The 11,343-nt window shown below is 46.0% G+C and overlaps 1 protein-coding gene across 5 annotated transcripts in view; it reads right to left on the bottom strand.

Moving 5' to 3' along the window:
• Positions 1-469: 469 nt before the first annotated feature.
• The window catches only part of thrab (thyroid hormone receptor alpha b), a 102,966-nt gene continuing 92,092 nt past the window's right edge, over positions 470-11,343 (bottom strand). For all 5 annotated transcript variants that reach the window (XM_023814264.2, XM_023814263.2, XM_023814266.2 and 2 more), the window contains one exon: positions 470-11,282. In XM_023814264.2, coding sequence (XP_023670032.1) covers positions 11,032-11,282 — 251 coding nt within the window. In that variant the 3' untranslated portion in view covers positions 470-11,031. The remainder of the gene's footprint in view (positions 11,283-11,343) is intronic.

The following is an 11,343-nucleotide window of genomic DNA, read 5'->3' as shown; positions in this document are numbered from 1 at the left end:
CGGCTCGTTGGCAGTTTGGAAGAAGCAGGATGTGCATTAGTCACAAAGGCGCGATGACAACAATCTCGATGTCACAGCAATCCGGGCCCACGTGCTCCTGTGAGATAGACGAGTGTGAAGTATTTGTAGTTTGGGCCAGGGGGCCCAATGCTGGCTGCGAAAGGGCCAGAGGAGGGGAAGTTCCTGCAGAAGACAGAGACACGCAACCTGCACCTGGACCTTCTGATTTCCCCGTCCTCTCTCAGTGTTTCTCTCCTTCTTTTAGGGTTTTTTTCAACCGTCATTGTGACAGCGATCTGGAGCGTTCTAAAGGGACTCACGTGGCATGACAATAGGAATCACCCAACACATTATACGAATTCTCTATTCATCGTTATTCCCCAGACAACGACCGACCGAGGACGAAGCAGAGGGACATGAAGGGGAAGGAGAGAGCAGCAAGCCAGAAGAAATCAAAGAGTCCAAGAAGTAAATTTAATCACATATTTATTACATAAATATATAGTAAAATAGACCAGCGACAATTACCATAAAAATATCTTCCTTTAAAATCCTGACCATAAACAAAGATTTGAAAATCACACATTGACATTAACAAACACGCTGATTGTCTGGACCTGTCAACAGCAGCCCACCACAAAATCCTGACATCACACCACCCACTGGACTGTCCTGGGGAGGGGGGGGGGGTACACGGTCAACACGGGTGAGAAGCATAAACTGCGTGCTGCGGGTGGGTAAGGACGCTCGGCTGGGTTTAGGACGGGGGCTGGGTGGCGTGAGTGGAGATCACAGTAGATATTCGGAGGTGTTGTGTGTGTATCTGTAACTTCCGCTTGGAGCTTCTGCTCCGATACTATGGAGTTGTGTCTGCTCAATCTGAACAGAACTGAATGTCTCTTCCGTTTCTCGCTAGGTTCTTGCAACAGTGTGAACACGTGTGTATGTGTGTGTGCATGTCTGAGTGTATGCGTGTGTTCTGACCCGGCTCTGATCTTCCTCCCCGGTATGTGGTACACCTGTGTTCCTCCACCTACCAGTCACAGATCTGATTAAGACTACAGTCCTGCCTGCGAGACATTTTGTTTTTGTGACACTGTAGTCCCAAAGTTGAGCTACAGCCAAAAGGTTCGACTGTATTGAAGACCACTGTGTATTGAAGACCCCCAATCTTACAGTGAGAGCTTGCTGAAGCTGTATAGACCCTATGGAATACTGAGACTGTGCCAACTTTCTATTGCTTGCTTAAAAGCAGATGGCCAAGGGATGTCATTAGGCAGGTTCAACTTCAGCAGACCCTCTGATGTGGCTGCTCAGTCTAACAGACTGATCCTTGCCAAAGGTCACGACCCCTGAGCATCAGTGCAGCGCACAGTTCCCAGTAGCCTCTGCAATCACAGTGATCCAAGTAACTAAGATCAAAGAGTGATTAAAAACTGAATAACGAGTAGTAGTATTAGTAGTAATAGTAGTTATAGAGTTTTTTTTTAATTTCCTTTTACTAATTTTTTTTTACTTAGACTGATTTTCTGCTGGTTGATGTCTTTTTAAAAACTGTATATTGTTACTTTTTATTCATGACCACAAGTATACAGATCAATTGGCTAATCTGCTAGTTTTCTTTTTTTGGAAAATACCTTTTAAAAGTGGAAAAAACAATTCACATCTCCGTACAAATTACAACAAGTGACATAAAAATGGCTTTTACCAGAGAAAGGCAACCAAATGCCAGAGTAAGGACAATGATGTCACTGTGCCACAGGCCTAATTTGGTCAGATGTTTGGGGTCTGAACGGAAGCGTGGGTGTTTGACAATCCTCGGGGCACTGGTGGCCTCTCTCTGGCTTGGACAGTGGATTGGAAAAACCAACAGCTCAGAAATAACATGACAGGTTTCTCTGACCTAGAAGGCCAGACTGGGTCTGCTCTCAGCATTGCAGAACAGCGGCGATGCAGCAACGCACATTTTTACACGCATCCTTCCAGAGGATAAACAGATTGAACTGCTGTCTTTGGCAAGGTCATTTGGTACGTCAATGGACCCATCAAAAACGGCTTTGATCCCTCTGTTTGGCTTCATGACCAAAGTGGAGAAAATGCACATGTGTGTGTGAGAGAGAGATAGAGACAGATGGTTTTAATTTATGTATTGTGTAGCCAGAACTAAACGGGTGACTGAAATGATGTGTGGTCACATTTACACACTCTGCTAAAAGGTGCGTGTAAAGCAGCCTGTGATGTCGCTGTTTCAGTAAGTCTTCGACACAGTGAAGATTCAGCACAGGAAAAGGGGGACGTTTAAGCACCGTTTGAGGCCTCTCAGTCCTGAGAAAATCTGATCCGCCTGGCCCAAAGGACAAAGAAGCTGTATATGTAAATATAACTATAGATTCATTAATAATAATAATATTTTGATTTATTATACATTTATATACAAAATACCAAAACCTATTACCAAATATATTCTTAAACGCTTACAATTCTTTCTGTCTTATGCATACCATGTTGTCCACAGTATGTGGTGTATAAAAATAATCTCAGTCTGCATCGGCTACATATTACCATCAAAAGTGAAGTAAACTCCCTCACTGGCACCATCTTTCTTCTGTAGCGCACGAGCAAGTTTGGCTACTGTGTGACAAACTCCCAGTGAGGCAAGAATCAGCCACCATCATCATCATCATCGTCATCATCATCATCATCATCTTCACCTCAATATCGGTTTTCCTGCCTAAACCTGGCTGGTAAAGAAGAAGGCTTAATCTCCATCTGGGGTCATACTTTGCCCCATTCCCAACACTAAGGCAGATTATGTTCATTTTCAAGTGACCCCTCACCCCCCCGCCCCCCTCTTTTTAGGACTGCTTTGAAGCCTCGTCTGCAGATAGGATTTTAGGCCATGGCTTTGCAGACCTGTGTCCTGCAGATGAATATGCTGCTTAATGCATGGCCAGCCTGATCTCTTACACTGCAGCAGCTGCGCACGCACGCACACACACACACACACACACACACGCACATGTAGGGTAAACATATCCTTATGGGGACCGCTCATTCATTTCAATGGGAAAAATGCTAACGCTAACTATGACAACCTTAACCCCTACCCTGCCCTAACCATAACCATAAGCAACCTAACAAAATACAAGAGTTTTTGCATTTTTAGTCTTTTCATAGCAGTCACCGATTTTTATAAAACCGGTCCCCATAAGGGAAAAAAAACAGATATTTTTCACGTTATGGGGACATTATGTCCCCATAAGGATAGGTAAACCCGCTCACACACACACACACAAACACACACAGACACACACACACACTAGCTCTGCGGGTTTATGCTATGGTTAAGGAGTGTCCCGCCTCATACTTCTCCATGACGGAACATTCAGGAACATTCCTAAGCCTACCTGCTGCTGTCCCAGATAAGACCCCCGTCAAACCTGAACATTCACTATATTTTCTGAATGCCCTATGGATCAACTGCTGAATCTTGGGAAAGGAGTTTAGCAAAGGCTTTTCAGACATCTGAGCAAGGCCTGCTGCAGTAGGGCACATTAAAAACACACAACAGTGCTAATTATTTCAAAGGACAAAGTGAAACAGCAGAGCATATACTGAATTTTGTCTGGTTTTTAACTTACAGGGAAAAGCTGCACTAATTTTAAGAGCTCAAAAAACAAAATCCATTTCTGGAGGCAGACTAATACATAAAGCTCGCATTCCTCCACGCCTTGCCATGCATTATGGGATACATTCCTTCAAAAGGGAGAGGCAGGAGGAGGGGACTTGCATTGAAAAGCCCCCGCTCTCAGAGTGATCTCTCGTCGCCCAGCCTCAAAAGGTGCTTTGGGTTGTAAAGGACATCGGACGGCCCAGACTCAGTCCCGTCTGGACCCACTGGACACAAACACATGCAAGACACACTGTCATCGCAACAGGCAGGGAGGAAGGATCTCAGAGGCCCAAACTGAAACAACAAAAATGCAGGAAGGCAAAAGGAGAACCCCCAAGTTAACATCTTTGAGTAAAGGGACATGCCTTTCTTTTGCTCTTTGGGACTAGGCGGCGCCCCCTACAGACACAACACAGATCAGTCCAAGGTGCTGGGGTCTCTTTCATCATCACAAAAGATTTTTGAGGAAAGCAAACTGCCAAAAACAGGAGATAAAAAATAAAATCCACTGTCCATTTATTGTGTTTACATACAATTGTAAATATATACATCTTTGCTCATTGGATTTGCTTAAATTTTTTCACTCACAGATACAGACGAGGGTGTGGCAATATGAGATCACACACAACTTGCCTCTTAGGCTACATGGGATACCAAGGTCCTTGTGAGCACAGAGTATATCTAACGAAAATGGTGTCAATTTCTGCTTTAAAATCTGGACATGGAAACAGAACTTAAAAAGGAAAATAAACATCTGTCTTACATTGTGAGATATTCTACATCTTATCAACACAAGCTCCAAAAATGGTATCCAGGGCTATTGTATTTTAAACGATAAGGGGCTTCCAGCTTAAGCAACCTTTAACATGTTCTGTATTAGACCAGTGAAGATGCAAGCGGGTTTTGCTCAGACTTTCTTAAGAGCAGGGCTGTGCATCTCTCTACTGTTGTACCCTTGGTAAAAAAAGTGCGTAACCTGAATCACTGACTTTGTAATGCAGGTAAGTTGATCCACATAAAATAGTTTGCTAAGCAATTTAACAAATAGCTTGTAAAAAATGGATAAACGGAAATCATACCGCCACACCCCTCTCTGAACCAATCACAACTCATGAAAGTAGAACCCGGTAGTAGAGGAGTGAAGGTGAAAGGTCAAAGTGCGCTAAAGCAAGACCGCATAGAAAAGTATGACGCATACTCCAGTGCCAGGAAAGAAGCATGAGTTAACATTGGTTGTATAGTCGTGTTTTATATAAAAAAAAAAAACAATAATAATAAAAAAAACTTTTACCTGAGATATTCCTTCAGTAACTTTCAATCAGGTTGCACAGGTGTTACATGTGTTCTTATGTCAGTTTTCAAGAATTGATGCTCATGGCTTTAATCCAGGGGGCCACATACAGGCACGTCTGATTCCCCCCCCACTCAGCAACTCAGCTGCCTCAATCTGATATTTGTCAATGCTAAAGTACAGCGGCAGTTCCTCTTAGTGCCTCATACTGAATAAATAATGCATTGAGCTGCTGTGCTTGTGGAAACAACCAGACGACCAAACAGACGTATGACATGGAGATGCCGGGGAGAATAAAGGAACTGGTGAGTCTGAAGCCACGCCCACTTCCTTAAGTACTATCCTTAGCAAACATCCTACACTGACGAGACGCAAGGCGATATGCACAGCGTGTACACACGGTGACTGACCTTTCAGATGTTTGCTCTGTACCCCGTTTGCCTAAGATGGTTTCCTCGATGGATGAGCGGGACAGAACAGGCTTGGTAAACATCATCATGAAAACAATCAGTGTCTGAACAGGCACTAAACGTCAGCCAAAATCCTACTATAACTGTGGCCATATTTGAAATGGACCCATTTCCATCACAGAAGCTCTTATATCCAACAAACAGGATTTTAAAAGTCACATGCGCGCTTGTGTCTTCTGACTGCAATTACACTCATTTTCACGTTAAGGAAAATCGACAGACTCCTGGTCTACGCAGCAGAAATTCTGCTCCAGTGCGCACAGGTGGGACACCCCCATAAATATGTCTGCTCCTTAGTTAGCTAAGTGCTTCAGTTTGCAATAAACAGGTGTCGGGGGGCAAGATCAAAACCGGGCACTCACAGGAGCTCAGCGGTCTTGGAAATATGCAAACTTGCCCTAACATTTTATTTACTTACTAACCCTTTAAAAAAATGTAATATACAGTATATATTAGAATTTGTTTTTTACTGGTAATCCCAGGGAGTGGTTTCCTTATATTTATTCAAAACAAATTTGCCGTCTTCCCCACTAAGCAACGTAGAGAGCATCAATTTGACAAAGCGAGAGCACTCCATCAATAAGACACACAAACCACACACATGTGCACGTCACCTTCCCAGTCAGTGTCTACAACCTCTCCATTGTTTCACACACCCAGTGAGAGTGAGCACAACTGTTAGGCTCTATTCAGTTCTCCTCATACCCTTTCGGAACCTCCCTCCTGCCACTCTGTGTCCCCAATGGATGTACGAAGGGTGGGCCTTGGCCAATGGTGGGGCGAGCTGCCAAGCTGAGTGCGATTCGGGGACCAATCCCTTACAAATGACATAGCAGACCCATGGACCTCCCTCAACAAATAGCTCACTGCCCTCCTCGTCTCAGACTCTGTCAGTCGTCAGGCCTCAGCTCTCAGGCAAGCAGGGAACACTGGGAATCATTCACGCCATACAAACACCAAAAGGATCCATAAAAAAGCAGCGACTGCATTTCAAAATGGCTACTGGAATGGCCCACTTGTAATGTGTGTGGGGGGGGGGGGCACTGCCAAAGTGTCGAAGAGGACTTGGTCTGCAAACAAACTCCACATTTGGCATCCGGTTGTAAATGAAATACAAAAAATGAGGAGACACATATGATGTCACCCTTTCTGTGTCTGCTTGTGTGCGGTGGCCATGACTGGACGCTCCCGCCTCAGAGTAAACTGTGAACATATTTCTTGCATCGATTGTTTTTCTTTTGCAGTCATGAACATGTGTCCTCTGGCAGTTGGAACTCTTGAAATCCTTATCAAAATCCTCTACCCCCTTCCGACTCCCACTCCGCCTCACACACTAACAAAGAAACCTGCAAGTAGAACCACTCACATATCACTATATGCCATCCATTAGTCCCGAATCGGGACACCGCACTATTAGTGAACAACATGTGTGTGCGTGTGTGCATGTATGTGGCATGTTATTCAGGGAGGGGGTGCAGGCTTCAGGAAAAAAATGAAATTACCAGAAGGAGTCAGGTGATTGTTAACCTGTTGGAACGCTTTCAAATATGGTCGTATGTACATGTGTGTATGTGTGTAAACATGGCTGATTTTAAATATGTAGAGAGTCAATGAACCAGAACCAGAATGTATAAATGTATCCATGTATGTTCCTAGCTGTTATGTTTTTAATAGTTTTTTCTATACATCCTTGGTTATGGCCAAAACAAAAAGAAAATAAAACAATTAATAATAAAAGCACAAAAGAATAAAAACAGAAAAACAAAAGTATTGCACCTTGCAGTTGGGCAATATTCTCAGTTTGTTGCATGTAATGTCAGTTTGACAGCACTGTCCACTGCACTCTGCTGGTGACCCGAAGTGAGGTTCTGAGTGCCGGGCTCAGATTTAGCCCGGTACCATCAGCTACATTCAACACCACAAAGCACACAGCCTTTACAAAAATAACCAGCCTAAGCTGTGGGAAGCCCGCTCTCATTTCATTGGAGGGCTGTGGGAAGCTTGCTCTTGTTTCATTTGAGGGAGGAAGCAAGCCTGCTTTCATTTCATTGGATGGCTTTGGGAGGTTTGCTCTTGTTTTATTGGAGGGCTGTGGGAAGCCTGCACTCTCTTCATTGGAGGGCCGAGGGATGTATCAAGGTACAGAGGGTGAGATTCATGTTGAAGACGCTGAAGTGAATCCACTGCCTTTAATACTGTTCATAAATGTTAAACACAAGTATCCCAGATGGGAGAGGCCACTGTTGCTATGAGTAACAGATATGTTATTGCTGCTCCAAAAAGGCACCCAGCTTGTGGACAGTTATTTTTGTAGTGGCTGGAAACGCATGTGCCGTACGCCCACGTACGCTGGAGGAACCTTTACGTACGTGCATGCAGACACAGGCGTCATGCGTGCATGCGTATCACAACTCTTTCCCAAGTCCATTTGAGTTTTGTGTTGTGTGAGGTATGAGTAGATTGTGTCTCAGTCAGGTTTATTTATTTTTTTGTATTTTCAGTTACTGTTGCATTATTTTTTCTTGTTTGTGTTTTTATAGTCTTTTTTTAAAAAAAGGAAACAAAATGAAAAGAGAAAATATTTCTGTTTACGCTTCTTGTAAATTCCTCCTCATATAAGAGACGGACAATAGGACAGACACAGACGAAATATCAGTCGTCTTATTAACACAAACTAGGGGTGAGGTGAAGAAGAGATGAGTTTTCTTGTCTAGGTTACACTGCACGCATGGTCAAAAGGTGACTACGGCCATTTTTTTTTCGTCTTGTTTTTGTACACAGAGCAGTTAAGCATCAACAAAAAAAAAAAACACTGAAATAAACTGAAACTTATAAAACAAACAACAACAAAAAAAAACAATAAAATTAAAACAGCTCAATCTCCAAGTTCTCAACTTTGTTCTGGAGTCTTTAAAGTCATCTTTTCATTTTTGTTTTTGGGTTTTTAATTTTTTCATTATAATATTTCTTTTTTTCTCAAATAAAATAAAATTAGACTCATAAGGTAAAGCAGCATTGTAGCCCCTAGTGTCACATACGCACCCAATCAGCTCACAATAACACCACTGTAAGATCTTTTTGTTTTTTTTTTGTTGTTTTTTTTTTTCTTTTTAAAACTCTTACATTTCTGGTTTTTAAATCTCCCGTTAAGAAGTTCCGTACCCGCATCAATGGAATGCCATCTCGATTCTTGCTCTATCGACAGTCAGGTGAAATGTCATTTTCTCTCCGGAGGAAGGCGAGGGAGGTGCCGACGGTGGGGAGATCCAGGCAAGTGCGGCCAGGGGGGGTCGAGGGGTGGGGGTTGGGCGAGGCGGGGGGGGCATGCCAATCGAGTGCCTGCACTTGATATGCTGGGACGGCCTGCAGGGTTTTTAACCCCCTCCAGCTGCCCTAGTCCAACCTCGTGTTATTAGTAAACGCAGTTTCCTCCCCGACGTGCCCCTCCCCGTCTTCCGGAAAGTCACTCTCTCTCTCTCTCTTTCAGACCTAGGCTTCCATGTCTTGTCTACATTCATTGGGTGACACCTCTCCATATAAGGGCGCGGCCAACCGGTCTCGTCTAACGAGGAGGGCGGAGTAGTGTGTGGGGAAAGGTGGGCTGCCACACACCAGCTTGGGGACGAGTTGCCGTCACTGCCGCCACCAGAGCTGGGATCCCCGTTAGCGTTAGTGCTAACCGCGCTCGTGGTGAAAGTGAGAACTGCAAGGTGTGGTGGCAGCGGCCGTTTCCTGTATGCTTAATACTGACAGGCGGGCTCCGCCACCCAGGTGCAGTCGCAGCCCGGTGAGGGCAGGTGGCACCGATGGCTGGCTGCGTGCTGGGCGAGCTAGGAGCTGGCATCTCTGCTCCATGCCTCACGGAGAAACGGGGGCCGGAGCATCCAGGGTGGGAGAGCAGAGCCAGGGAGCGAGGGCATCTTCATGTGGGGGCCCCGCGGCCACCAACGAGTGAGCGGGTGGGGCTCTGAGTGAGGCCCGCCTCTGATTCTCTCCAGCCATTGGATGGGGACCCCCCCAACCATCTTACCGCCGACTGCATAGCATTCAAAGTGAGGCTGTCTTTTACGTTTTCTCCTCAAAAACAGTGCTCGAAGCCCATCTGGTGCTGGTTCTCAGGTTCAAAACCACATCCTTTTAATTGCTCATCACCAAAGTGACACTCAATCCCATATTCATTTTTACTTTTTTTGTTTTTTTACTTTCTTTGTTTTTTTACAAAAATCAACCTTAATCAATACCCGCCCCTCCCCCCAAATAGTCTGGTAAAGAAAGAACATCCACAAAAGACAAATCGAGTGAGGAGGCCCCTCTGCCTTCAGTGGTATTATGTCTGAAAGGTTTGAAGGTCTCAGCACTGAATATGTATGAGTGTGTATGTGTTTAGGTGTGTGTGTGTGTGTGTGTGTGTGTGTGTGGGATGAGGGCTGTGGGCAGCTGCCCTGTGACCAGAGGTGAGGTAGAGTCTGTCAGTAAAGCGGCAGTCCTCGAACCACAGCCTGAGGCGCCCACACCGAGGTAAACGACAGCCATCACGGTATTCCCCGCCCAATTTTCAGAAGGGGGCGTGTCTAAGCTAAAGATAACATGGACTCACGCAGGTCGGGAGCAGAGAGACTGCTGGGTGTGCACAGCCTTCCCTTTGAGACCAGAGGACGATGCCGGAGCAGCCCCCTCGAAGGGGACCTGTGCCCCCCCCCGTCTGGTTCTCTCGCAGCAAAATCCCGCTCACTGGCATTCTGGAGCCGCCACCCTCGCCACTGCCGATGGGGGTGATGCCAATGAGCGCGGGCGAGTAAGCGAAAGCGGCGGGTGAAGACAAACATTCCGAGCGAGTTTGTCTCATTTGCCACGCACACGGTCACTTGTCAGGTGTCCTCGCCGTGAGACTGAGAGCGTACAGGTTCGGGACCCAAACCACCAAACCTGAGGAACGGCTCGCGGGATTGGCTTTCTGTAAACTCCACTCTAGACCTGTCTTTAAAAAACCCTGCATCCCCAGTCGAGTGTCATGTTAATTAAAAAATAGCGGGATGACATTAGCAGGTGTGTCAACGCACTTGGTCTCCATGAGGGGGCGTAAGTGCTGAGAGCTCCGCTGTACCGCCACGCTGGGGGGCCCGCCGACGGGGCTATGTCGTGTCTTCACATCTGTAGGGTGTACGTATCTATAGGACCCAATACACTTCCCGGGATGTTATTAATGTTCAGCTTTGAAACCGGAGCACTACGCTTCTGGGAAATGACAGGGGCGTTGTAATGGAGAAACGACTTCAAAGCTGCAGTGATCTACAGCTGGTTACAATGAAATACATATGAATGGGATGAGCATGCTGAATTGAGAATTGAGGCCATAGTGGGTATGTGTGTGTGTGTGTGTGTGTGTGTGTCTGAGTGGGGTTGGCTGGCTTGGACTGAGGTGAAACTTTAAGACAGAAGGGCAGCCTGACTGAATCGAATAATAAGAGGCCGTTTTTATCCCGATGAGCACTGCTGCTGGTGTGTTTTGACATCTGATGTTCAAGGGGTGAGTTCTCCCCGATCCCCTCGGACTCCACCCCCTCTGCCACCCACGTCCCGCCCCCAGCTTCCCTGGTTCAGACCTCCTGGTCCTCAAAGACCTCCAGGAAGAGTGGGGGGAAGAGCTCGGTGGGGCACTCCACCTTCATGTGCAGGAAGCGGCTGGCGTGACAGGCCCCAATCATGCGCAGGTCCGTCACCTTCATCAGCAGCTTGGGCCAGAAGTGAGGAATGTTGTGCTTGCGGTAGTTGATGTAGTGTTCGAAAGCCAGCAGGTACGTCTCCTGGCATTTCTCGATCTTCTCTGTGCAGGTGAGGCCAGAGCGATCTGGGGGGAGGCGTCAATCATCAATGAACTGATAGAACAGATAATGCAGAAAGGCTCTGCC

The sequence above is a fragment of the Paramormyrops kingsleyae genome, chromosome 5 (genome assembly GCF_048594095.1).
Source record: "Paramormyrops kingsleyae isolate MSU_618 chromosome 5, PKINGS_0.4, whole genome shotgun sequence".
NCBI lineage: Eukaryota > Metazoa > Chordata > Actinopteri > Osteoglossiformes > Mormyridae > Paramormyrops > Paramormyrops kingsleyae.
This window is presented reverse-complemented; position numbering and strand designations above follow the sequence as displayed.